Below are 12823 nucleotides of genomic sequence, written 5' to 3'. Positions count from 1 at the left end.
CTCCTAGTCTTCTGTGTTCTTAGTTCTTGTCCTTCAGGACTTGACATACCTTAGGTTCAAGCCCTCTCTGTTCCAGAGATTTCCCCTCCCTATGTCCCCCAAATATTTTTACACCACCTTTTACAGTATTTTGGCTCAGAATAGAGCCTCAGAGCGTCTCCTGGCCAAAAAGTAAGCGTTCATTAATCTCTTGCCTCCTCTAATATGTGAAAAGGTAAATGTGCTTCAGTTTTAAATTGAATTTACTGGATGGGGGGGGGGGGGGGGGGCAGCTTCTCTAATGCCTTTACCTTCTAGCATTGTCATGCCGTAGGTCACATGGAAGTATCAGCCAATTTCCCTAGCTAGTATCAAAAAAGTTTTATTTTGAAATATACTCCTGAGTCTTTCATTGTTTTTTCTTTACTTTTCAGCCTTTGCCAGAGTTGCCTCGCATCCCAGGCCTTGTTCTCGATGGAAGCACATTTTCTGATTGTCTCATGGTAGTGCAGTTCCTGCGTAACTTTGGTAAAGTTCTTGGCTTTGATGTGAATGTGGATGTCCCTTCCCTGAGCGTTCTTCAAGAGGGTTTGCTGAACATAGGGGACAGCATGGGAGAAGTCCAAGACTTGCTTGTAAAGCTTGTCTCTGCAGCTGTTTGTGATCCAGGACTTGTTACAGGATACAAGGTAAAAACAAACAAACAAACAAACAAACAAAAACCAAACAAAAAACAAAAACGGGAAAAAAAATCCATAGTAAGCACCCTATGTTTATGAATGCATTCTTCATAATGTGTCTTTGACACCTCTCTGATTTGGATTTCCATTCTCTCCTAATTCTTCTGTTTGGTGTCACTGTTCTAATGTTACTCAAAGACTTCCTGTGCCCTGTCAGCCTTCCCGTTTTCCAGAAGTGATATATGTCTGGGCATTTTCTCTACCCTCCCCCATTTTTATTTGGACCTCTTGTAGGGCACTATCACATCTGTGGCCACGTCTTTTAACTCCTTTTTCCCTCCTTTCATTCTTAACCTCATGTTATCCTCTCAGTGAATCTTGCCAGAGTCTGCTTTGTATGTCACTTCATCAAAGCTTTGATTCGTTTATGATTCTCTTTCTTATTCTCCTTCTTTTTCAAGCCAATATAGCTCTTTTCTACTCTAGAACTCTACATGATTGTGCAAAACAGTATTCATCAAGTTCCAGTTGGATCATGTCTTTTTTTCATTTAAACTATTTCATTAATATTATCTCTGTTCTTAAAAACTCGGAGATGAAAACATCCTGATGTGTTACGCTATTCAATATTTACATTTGAATAGTTTTAAAGAAAAATCCTGATTAAAGTCCTTATTTAAAAGTGCAAACAAACCCACCACACTGTTTTATAAACAATAATATAGCCTGCAGAGGAAAATAATATTTTTAAACGTGATTGTTCGAAATGTCTTTATTCTTTTTAGGCTAAAACTATTCTTGGGGAACACTTACTGAATGTTGGTATCAATCGAGATAATGTGTCTGAAATTCTACAAATATTCATGGAGGCTCACTGTGGGCAAACTGAGCTGACAGAGAGCTTGAAGACAAAAGCTTTTCAGGCACATGCTCCAGCTCAGAAAGCATCAGTACTTGCTTTTCTTGTCAATGAGTTAGCATGCAGCAAAAGTGTAGTAAGGTAAGTTTTTTCCCAAATAGGTTTGTAAAATAAAATTATAAAAATGTTATAGTTCAAAAATACTGTATGCACTGTGTTCTGTTACAGGAGGATTCTTGTTGTTCTTATAATGAAAACAAATTCGCTATGTTACTGCTTCTTACCTTTATGTACTTCTGATATGATGGAAGAGTAGAACTTTTCCGTGTTTGGTCTGTAAATATGTTTTCAAAGCTTGCATCAAAATTTCTCCAGCTATTTTTGGAGTAAAAGATGAGGTTGATTGCGAAGAAATTTACTAGGTATTCTAGGGAATAATTTAGAAGAGTCATATAAGGCTTCTGTTTCCCCTTTTTTCCTTTTGTTTTTTAAGACCTCTTTTGTCCAAATACTTTAATTAGGGTCACAAGCTGAGGTGGCAAGCCTGATTTATCATGGTAGTAATTCAAGAAAGTGTGTACTTCATTTGTGGTCAGTAATGTATAGCATTTCATAATTAAAAAAACCTCTATGTTAAACAACATTTTAAAACCCAACAACGTGCAATAAAAACTCGGGAAATGCCAGTCTTTGGGATACCTATACCTCTGTGTACTTACTTAATGTCTTTTTACTTACTTACTGTCTTTTATCACCGAATTGAGTGCTGTTTTTGTTTCCTGGTGAATTCTGCTGCTTTTGGTATACTGTGCTGCAAAAGTGAATCAGGGTTGTGTAAGGCAAGAATGAAAGAGATGCTTCATGTTTTCCGAAGTTGAAAAATAGCAGAAGCGGGCAGTGCAAGTGCTCTGCATGTACTATGCAAGAGAGTTTGTGTGCATTAATGAAATTCATCATAGTAAGAAACTTCATGTTATTACAGGTGACCAACTGTTAAGTCAGGTTTGTAGAAATGATCAGTCAGAACTTGAGTTGCTCTATTTTCATCGTAGAAGCAACTATAACCTGCTAAATTGTTGAGGCTGGGGTGTCTCAGAAGTGGGCTTGCAGACGGTCACTGTACTCAAGCACTTTTTTTGGTTTTTCAATTTCTGCAGTGAAAAGTCAACGTTAGCTTGTAGATCACATGGATCCTAGTTAGAATACCACAGATAGCATAGATGTACCAGTGATAACTTTGTTTTCAGCGCAGGGCTGGGTGTTTTGTGGCAAACACGTCTGGAGGCTTGACATTGAATTAGAACTATGGAAAGAAATGTCAAATTCCTTGAATGACATGCTTCTTATGGAAAGAAAGCTTATGTGATACTGTAAATAAAGACTGCCTGACATAAGTGCAGCAGTACGCTACATTGGCATTCCTGGTATTGGAATTGCCTAGCTCTAAAATTATTTTTTTAATTTTGAATTTTAAACATTTCTCCAAGGTAGTTCTTTGAGGCAAAGTGTCTGTACGTAAATGTCTGTCAGAAAAAGATATGTAAGGTGCACAGTTAATGGATTATTTTGTCTTTGACAGTGAAATTGATAAAAACATTGATTATATGTCAAACTTAAGGAGAGATAAATGGATGGTTGAAGGCAAACTTCGGAAGTAAGTTTCCTTTCCTTAAATATTACAATGTATCGCTTTTTGCGTTTGCTCGGATATGCTGCTATATAGGCAATTGATTCTAAGGACAAAATTAGCTGATGCAATTACAGGTTTACCAAGAACTTAGTAACTGAACTGCTTAATTAAGATGGATGTGGATTTAGAATGGCGCAGCACCAGTCTTACAATCTATTAAAGATGCAATAGATTCAGAGGGTTAGTGTCCCTCAAGATTGGAGGAAAGTCAAGTCCATTTTGTATTCTTCGGAAGAAAGTAAAAATTTTTTTTTTATTGGAATGTTTACAGGAGCTGTCAAATCGCTATTGACATTATCAAAGTTTATTTGGACCTACCATAATTACCAATGTTCCTTCTGAAAGGTGTTTTAAGATTTTCATACAACAATTACCAATCGAATTTTGCTAATTTATATTATGTTATCGTAGTGTTTCCCATCTGTCAGTGTTGCGTTGTTCCCTATAGCTAAGGATCATATGTAGAATGCAAACGTGGAGATATTTTTTTATATTTTTATGTAAGGTAACATTGGAACTTTTTAAGGGTTGTCAGTTTCACGTCCACTGTTCTCCCATTCTACAAGACAAAATTCCATACAGCAAGCATAACGGCTCCAACTACCAGGAACCTAGAAGGCATAAAGTTCATGAATCACAGGGGGTAAAAATACATAGCCAGGCTCTACTTTCTTTTTTTTATTTTTTTTCTTAGTCATCTTTTCCTCTTACTAGGAATGGTGAATCCTTTCTTAATCCTTGCTTTAGGTACTTGTGTTTCTAATCTTATGTCTCCCTTTTTTCCCTTTAATGTATCTCAGAAGGAAGAAGGAAAGAAGTAAAGAAGAAGGACAAGAGGGAGGTAGAGGAAAAAATTAGGCCAATGAAAAGAAATTTTCTACTAATACTGCAGATCCCAGTCTGCACAGGGTTAATATATTTTATCTTTTAGGACAATCCAAATACTTTTTCCTGTCTTCATCTGTAGCCCTTCTATAGGATATAGTTTAAAAAGTGTTTCTGAAGTTCTGATGTAGTCAACTGTCCATTAGTGCAATGGGACCCTTACCTGTCCTTGTCTCCTTAGGGACTGCTTAGTCTTTCTCTCCCTCCATCAAACTGTAAGTACTTGTAGATGTAGGATCCTCCCTTTTCCTCATGATCTCTTTTCTTCCCTTTCAAATAGTGGGCATAATACCCTGAAGTCCTAAGCCCCTCTTCCTTTCTACAATCATTTCTCCGTTTCTTGTGTTTTCCCCTCCTGTGGATTTCAGGTTCCAGTAGTGCTGTCCCTATTTTCGAGCGTAAGTATCACGGGAGTGCTCAGAAATGTTGTTCTTCCGCTTCTTCGAATGCACTGGACTTGATTCATCTCTCTCATCTTTGGTTCAAAATCTTTGGATTTTCCACTGTTTTCTGATGAACTCTGAGAAGCTTTTTAGAAGAGCCTTCTTTGATCAATTTTTAAACAATGTTTTCTTCTTTATTATGTCCGTTGGTGTTGTTCATAAACCTTTAGAACTGTTCTGGGGCTTCTCTGAAAAGAAACCTGTCCATTTCAGTCTTCTGTTTGGTCTTTTTTTCTGCTTCCAGACTTCATTCTTATGCATGTTATCTTCTCCATCCATTTCAAAGCCCAGTCTAGTTTTTAAGCATCCCAGTCCCAAACAGTTTTGCTTAGGAATATCTGATTTCTTGACTACTTGCCATGTGATCAATGGATGCATACTCTTCATATGCATACAGACCGTTACATGACCCTCAACACAATGCCTGGGATGTGTATAGTGGTAGAATAACAGATGCTGAGGAATGGGTTTATTTCATCTCAGCCTGGTTTGCCAGTGTTTGTTGTGGTAAATCTTCATGCCACTATGTCCAGGCTGTCTTGAAGTACATCCAAGTGGGATGAGAAAAGATTTTACCTGTATCAAATGTTTTCACCAAGTGATTTTTTTTTTTTTTTTTTGTGCTTACATTCTCACGTTTTAGGAGATTAGCTCCTCAACTAGATATCAGGGGCGGGGGGAGGAGGGGCAAAAGAAAAAAAAAAAAAACCAACCTGTGTTTGTGAGATACAAAAAAGCAACATTAAAATCCCAGGTTGGAAAAAGGAATCATTGTATAAAAGCCTAAAGGGATGCTTCTTCCCTCCTCTTCCCCTCTCTTAAGGATATTGAAGAACCTTCCTTGATAAGTATAATATATATGGTTGGAAACTGAATCCTGAGCTGCCGGGATTGTTTCTGCTGGGCTGATGGTCAGTGAGAAGTTGCATCTAGTTCCTTCTCTATCACATTTAGATGTGAATCTTGGTACTAATCACCATTTTTGTAAAGACACCTGTCTCATACAATCAATTCATCTTTGTGCTTTCTGTATCACAACTATACTCAGAAGACTGTCTCACCTGAGAGGATTCAGCTATTTTTAACTAGATAATCACAATCTCAGCGTCTCCTTTTCCATTACACGTCTTCTCCTTGGCGTCTCTTTTGTAGCTTGATCAATATAAAAGAGAATAAAAATGAAAGATAGCTACTTGAAGGATTAGGTACTGTTTCTTTACAAGACTTGAAATACTGCAGAACAAGGTTTTTCACTGCAACAGTGTTCTTCTTAACATGCCAGTATTATGGCGTACTGCTTGTAAGTGAATTTCTTTCCAGTGAGGCCATCTCAACTGTAAATGATGATGGTATAGCAAAAGCAGTGTTACATGAGGGGAGAAGGTAAACCCTGAGTTTGGGTAGGAGGTGGTAATGTTGATTTGGGAAACACTCATTTTTTGAGACCCAAGCTGAAGTATGTTAAAAGTGCGATATTTAGAATTTCTTTGCCTTGCTACTACTTAATATTTATGTGCAAGAATTATGAGGAAGGCATGAAAATTAAGTCAAAAGGTGAATTTTCGTTCTATGATCTAGTAAACATTACAGATAAGTTTAGAGCAGGCTTAAGTCACACATCTGATTATTTCATGGGCCACCCACTCTTTTTATAGGCCAACAGACTTTATAATTCTCTCAAGAGTTTCAGATGTTGTTCTGGTATATACCTGAAAGTGAGAAAGATGGAACAGTTTTCTGAGCGAAGGTTTTCTTCTCTCAGTGAGCCATATGTTTAGGTAGCAGCAGGAAAATCATGCTACCTCTTGAAATACTGGAACATTTTTTTAAGTTATGCTCTCATTGGTTTCTGCCTCTACGCTACTTCGGATACAGACTGCTCCCATCTTATGCTTATGGTGCTATTAAAAGAAAGCATCTTTGATTCATTTCCATCCTTACAATTTGTAGTGTCATGCAGGCTTCCTTCAGTGCTTGACAGCATTATATCTCTATTTTTGCTTTCAGCAAAAGTAGCCTTTTTTGCTTCTTCTCGTTTCTTTGCGGTATAGGAAAGAGGTCTTTGCTGGTCATTGAACTTCCACCCGACAGCTTCATTACTGGATTGTCTTCAAGATTATCTTAGTTTAATTTGTCTCTAAAATTGTCCAGTCACGCAGCAGTCAATCCAATCGTTGACTAGTGGCTTTGTTTGATAGTTAATTCCTGTGTATAGGCAGGAATTTCCAATCTAGATGAAGAGGATTCGATGGTTTGAAGTTATCCTCATAAAAAGGAAATTTTCCTTCTAAAAAATTAACTCAGTGGAAGCCTGAGTAGTATTGATGCTCAGTGAGACTAAGGCTTTTTGGACCAGACCTGAAAATGTTACTTGCTTCCAAATTAACTGGAAGGCTTGAGAAATTTTTTTTATCAAAAAGTACTTCAAATCGCTAAAAGAGCTAAAAATCCATTTGTATTGGAAAAAGCATAAAACTTTTTAAATTCTGCAGTGGATTAACCACTGCATAAAAACCCACCCAACCAGCCAAAAAGCCCACCCCACTCCCCCCGCTCCCACGCCCCCCTCCCTCCCCAACCCCAAAACCAAAGCCCACCTGTTTTTAAGCAAACAGAAGTCCTTTTGATGGTTTCTTGCTAACTGTCTTTTTAAAAAGTGCTGCTGCCAGTTGAACAGTGACAGCTTCACTTAAATCTGTGCTGTTGAGTACTGGCTTTGTTTATCAGCATTTTAGAAGGCTGATATATTTGTAAGTATGCCCAGAAGCCTATACTTCTACACCACTCGTCATACTTGTAGCCACTTGCTGTATGGAATATTGTTTTGTAGGATGGGAAGAGAGAGAAGTATGACAAGGAAAAATTACGTGCTGGTAATTGTGTTTGTCGTTACCGTTCTACTTTTCCCATCCTACCTTCTTCCAGTCATCTCTCTACAAAAATCTTTGTCTTTTCTGCACATGTTTATGAATCTCTTCTAAGTCAGTTGCATTTTTGGTCTGCATTATAAGTGACTGGTATAGGCCTGGCTATTTATACCTCCTGTGATTCAGCATGTTTGCCTGCTAGCTCCCTGATAGGTGGAACTATAATTTTTTGCTGTGTGGAATCTTGTCTTATAGGGTTTTTATAGAAGAAGAAGGTCTACTACAACCATAATTACTGGTATGTAAGTTTCCCTTTTCTTTCATAAAAGGAAAAATGAGAGTTTGATTGAGTAATCTCCTAGTAGTTCAGGTAGCTAAGATTTCTCAGAAAAGAAAGTATGTCCTAGAATAAAAAGATCAGCCAAAGGACTAAAGCCAAATAATATATAATAAATGAAAAATGCATAAAAATCTGAAATGACAAAAAAAAAATTTAAACCAACTTTGTTGTTGCCGTGCAAATGTAAATAGTTTCATACTTCCAACTGAGGATTTTTGCCTTTCTTTTTCCTCCTCAGACACAGGTATTTTATGATCCTATTCTTAAATGCATAAAATAAAAGATAAAGAAGTTGAAATGGTTCTTTCTTCTAATTGTCTTTTCTGACTTTCAGGGGTTTTATAACCTGAATTTTTCTTGCTGACTAATGGCAATAAATATTGAGAAAATACAATGTCATATTAGAACAGAAGAGCTAATTTGAGTCTAAAATGTATTATTTACTTTTAATCACATAGGAAGAAAGGTATGTTTATGCCGTACCATAATTTCACTCCTTGTCATGTGTTTCAAGGCTTAGAATCATTCACGCCAAGAAAACTGGCAAAAGAGATGCTACAGGAGGTGGTGACGTAGGAGAGGAACAGCACTCTTTGGAAACGCCAACACCAGGCCGCAAACGCAGACGGAAGGGGGGGGACAGTGATTACGATGATGATGATGATGATGACAGTGATGATCAGGCAGATGAGGATGATGAGGATGAAGAGGACAAAGAAGATAAAAAAGGAAAGAAGGCAGAAGTTTGTGAGGATGAGGTGGGGGATTTTAAGTATAGTGAAACATAATTAATAAGTTAAAACTTGTTTTCCTTCTGTTTCTCTGCAATATGGCACTGCTTCCCCAAAATCTCACAACAAAAAGGAAGGAAGAATAACATACCTCCAATATTTTAAAATTTTGGGGAAAATTTTATTTTCCGGAGTACTTTTTTTGATAGCTATTGTAGTATGGGTTGGTGGGGGGTTTTTTGTTTCTTTGTTTTGGGTTTGTTTTTTTTTCTTCCTGCTTACTTGTTTTGACTTGAGTTTTAATTTCTCTGAAATTCTGAAAGATTGTACCAGATCCAGAGAACTGCAGCTTTGTTAGCAAATGAGCATAACTGTAGTTTTCTCTTGGAGGAGAATAAAGGTCATTTATTAGTTAACAAAATAATAAAGAAGTGTAAAGTTATATTTAACATTATCTATTATAAACCTTGCCTGTGACCTTCCTCTGTATTTTTATCATAACTTTTCTAGGGTAGTCACTGCCCAACTGTGTTTGATCACAAGATGATAAATTTTACTAGTCAATATCAGATAAGATACAGGAAGGATCACTGGAACATTTTTAGCTTGTTGAGCTGAATTGTATCTACAATAGTGAAGAGATTTTTTTTTTTAATACAAGTGCCATAGGCCTGTAAGATTCACTGTAGAACTCTAGAATTCTCTGCTGGATGAAATCTGATAAAAGAGACAAGCAATATCGAATACTTCATTTTTTAGCACTGGGTGTTGCACTGTTTGCCAGAAAATGATCCATTTATGCAAGGTTATTGAAGTTCAAAGTAAGGTTTTATGGGTGCTGTGGATATGACCGCTTGAACAACGCATGTATACAACATGCTATGTGAACTCACATTTTTGCAAACACTCTTCATTAGAAACCCAACTATTTGCTGGGTTAAGAAGAGCCCTTTGTGCTATTATTCTGGATTTATTTCACATACTATAACGTGTATGAATTTAAGAGGCATAGCATGAAGTTCTTACAAGTTCAGGATTAAGAATAAGTAATATCTAGGTATCTAATTTCACATCTGTCCCTTAATCTTTTTCCCTTTAGTACCAACTCCTATTTTGGTGCACTGGGCATTTCACAGACAAAAGTCCTGTAACTCTGGTAGAGATTAATTTTCTGATATAACAGAAGTTCCATTGCATTCGTGCTCTGTGTGGTACTTCAGAAGGCTTCACTCTGGTATGCTTTTACAGAGCCAAGAAATGCAAGACCAGTAGCTTATGGCGCAGGTGATTGGGAGCTCCTAGGATTTTGCTTGTATTCTTTTGGACACTTACTGTTATCCCCCAAAGACTTTCCTGAATTTAATTAGAACTCTCTTTATGGAAACAACTCTCACTTTTAAGCTGTGTCAAGAAGAAGGAAACCATAGACTTACTCCTGGGTGCATTCCTTTTCAAAAATCAGGAAGATTAATACTGGACCTTTTATAGCAGACTTGTAATTTAAAGTGGCTCTACAATTTCTTATAGACATTGAAATAAAATGCAAGTGTGCACTGACCAAAGACGGATTGATAAGATTTTGACAGACTCCATTATTTCATGCATGAAAAGCCCTTAGAAATGAATTTGAATATCCAAAAGGCTTCATAGAAACTAAGATTAAATTCTGTAGTCTTAAGTGTTCATGCACAAACTGATTTATTTCTTCCAGTAGAAGACTGTTTTCAGCAATCATTTGGCCACCAGCTTTCTCCTTTGTATGCATCTGGGATGGTTTGGAAAGATTCAAGATAGATCGTTTTCCAGTTACATTGTTCCTAGTCAAATATATTAAAAGAAGCACAAAATTCGAACTTCTTTACCCTTAGAATTTGCCTCTCATTTTCTGTTACATCTTTTTACTGTAATATTAGTAAGATGTGGTAGTATGATTTTACCCTGAAATAAATTCGGCGTGACAGTATATTTGGTGATTATAGGATGATGGGGACCAGACAGCAAGTGTTGAAGAACTAGAGAAGCAGATTGAAAAACTGACAAAGGTGAGAGGTCATTTGTCTTTGTTATACTACGAATTTGATCACTGGATGCCATGAGTTAGAACGTTAACCGTCATTTTCAGTGCTCCAACTTAATATAAATTGAAACAAGGATCAGCTTTTGTTTCATGACAATGTGAATGATGCTACTGTTCATGACACCTGAATTGTGAGTTTAGTCTAGCGGCACTAAGTGGATATGACTTAAAAGACAGTTAGAAAGCTGTTGGTAATATATGTGCATATCTCGGAATAAAAAGTAATGTAATTTTTATCCAGACCTAACTGATATACTTCTGTTTGTTGATCTTAGAAAGTGATGATACATTTTATGTACGAGAAGCAATGACTTTTCCTTTATACAAATGGTTGCAGTTCTTGTTCCCGCCTACAGCTGGCTAATCTCTGCAGCTGTGTTCCAAGCCAATACAGAGAGCTGTCTTTGCTTCAGATTTTGAAAGCAGCAGCAATGGATTAGGAAGAGAAATGTAAATGAGAAAGATAGAATGCTGTAGACAGGGGTACTCATGGCCCATGTTTTTATTCCTCATATTAGAAAATCAGTCATTTAAGACTTTGCCTCTTGGTTTCTCTCATGTTCCCAATTGCAGTAAATTAGCAGTCCCCAATTACACCTGACCTCTAGTAGTGTCGATTAGCAGAGCAAGAATTGAATAAACAAAGTGAAATTCTTGTTGGCCTCTCTGAGAACTGTTTGTGTTTGAATACAGAATTTATTTTCAGACATGATTGTTCTCATTCTTTTATGAACCAGTTAAAATATCTTATTAGTTTCCCATCAGGAACTGCATATCAGCTATCTCCAGTGCTCTGTTTACCATTTGCTGTTATTGTATAATTGATAGGATTTCAGCTGTTCTTGTGCAATGAAATCTTTGATCCCATTGTTCTCTAAAAGTCAGTGTTAAAAAGACAGGACCTACCATCAGAAAATGTGTTTTTAAAGGAAGACTGATAAACTTAAGCTGAAGCAGGAAGTGATTGAATCGATTTTTTTTTTTTTAAAAGGGAGCTCTGTAAGTAAAATCATCAAGGCAGCAATTGTGAGTAGAATATCACATAATGTGCACACCGCATCTCCTCATGAGAGTCTCCTCATGTGACCCTTGAACTTTTGTTCAGTCTGGCAGTCAGGAGATGTTTTCTGTTCTAACAAATTTTTTTCCCCCTATTGAATTATAACGCTTTCCCTTTTTTAAAACAGCAACAAAGCCAGTACAGAAAGAAGTTATTTGAAGCTTCTCACTGTTTGCGTTCAATGATGTTTGGTCAAGATCGTTACAGGCGCCGATACTGGATTCTGCCCCAATGTGGTGGTATTTTTGTAGAAGGCATGGAAAGTGGTGAAGGTGAGAAATATAAAGGAATAAGGTCACACCAAGGCATACCATGCCAAGACATACTGCCCATCTCTGTAGGGTATAATTTTGTGCAGCAAGGTGTTTAGGCTTCACCTTCAACCAGACGCTAAACAGGCTACTGTCAGTAGACCTCTCTATTCATATGGTGCTCTCTGATATTCTCTCTTTGACTACGAAATATCAGTTAAATCTTTCAAAATGAGGATTAGTGTTTTGGAAGTTTTCAGTTGTTGTATTTGTGTATGTTATGCTTTTTCATATTTATTTACATGGGATATTTTTTTGGCTCTTTCTGAACTATTTCACATTTCCCTATGGCAATGAACTCTGCATATGAAAACTAGGACGACCATAGAATGCAAAAAAATTATTCTTCAGTTGTTTTATTTTGTGCAAATACACAAACTATTCTGTGCTTGAAGGTTTGATATATGTCTGCAAAAATATGAAAATTATTTTCACCCAGTGAAGTACTTTGTTTTCTAATCAGCGATATGGTTTAGTCTCTGTATTTTACCAACTGATCTTTCTTCCAATCCAGCAAATGCTGAAGTTATTTTTGCTAAAATTAAAATGTAATTTTGTGGTTGTGACAGTTGTATACTAACTGTGATTGAATTTTTCACACACTTTAAATTGGATAGATGCAGAAAATATGTATTAATCTGACCTTTTTGTGAATTTATTAGAAATTACATAAGCCTTCATTTTGGTCACAGAAAAAATCCTTTCTAATTCTGATATAGATGAAGCAAAACCCCATTACTCTCACAGTTTTCCCCCCAAAACATAATAATTAAAAAAAAAAAAAAATTCTGTGATACACATCAGAATTGCATGATCTCATGAGAATTGCATCATTCTAGAGAGCTATTTAATTAAAATAACTAACATTACAGCATAGTATGAAATCTGAGCCCTGTTTTGG

The 12823-nt window shown here is 36.6% G+C and overlaps 1 protein-coding gene across 12 annotated transcripts in view; it reads left to right on the top strand.

The window, feature by feature from the left end:
• The window catches only part of BAZ2B (bromodomain adjacent to zinc finger domain 2B), a 164984-nt gene that overhangs the window by 139046 nt on the left and 13115 nt on the right, over window positions 1–12823 (top strand). For all 12 annotated transcript variants that reach the window (XR_015698909.1, XM_087732680.1, XM_087732679.1 and 9 more), the window contains 6 exons: window positions 414–668; window positions 1445–1659; window positions 3098–3172; window positions 8258–8501; window positions 10454–10516; window positions 11739–11883. Coding sequence is in view for 11 of the 12 variants with exons in the window: in XM_087732680.1 (XP_087588806.1) it covers window positions 414–668; window positions 1445–1659; window positions 3098–3172; window positions 8258–8501; window positions 10454–10516; window positions 11739–11883 (997 nt within the window). In the remaining variant the exon portion in view is untranslated. The remainder of the gene's footprint in view (window positions 1–413; window positions 669–1444; window positions 1660–3097; window positions 3173–8257; window positions 8502–10453; window positions 10517–11738; window positions 11884–12823) is intronic.

The sequence above is a fragment of the Nipponia nippon genome, unplaced genomic scaffold, assembly GCF_047370975.1.
Source record: "Nipponia nippon isolate SJK-2023a ecotype South Korea unplaced genomic scaffold, ASM4737097v1 scaffold_5, whole genome shotgun sequence".
NCBI classification, from domain to species: Eukaryota; Metazoa; Chordata; class Aves; order Pelecaniformes; family Threskiornithidae; genus Nipponia; species Nipponia nippon.
The sequence above is the reverse complement of the archived record's forward strand: the minus strand, read 5'-3'. Positions and strand labels throughout refer to the sequence as shown.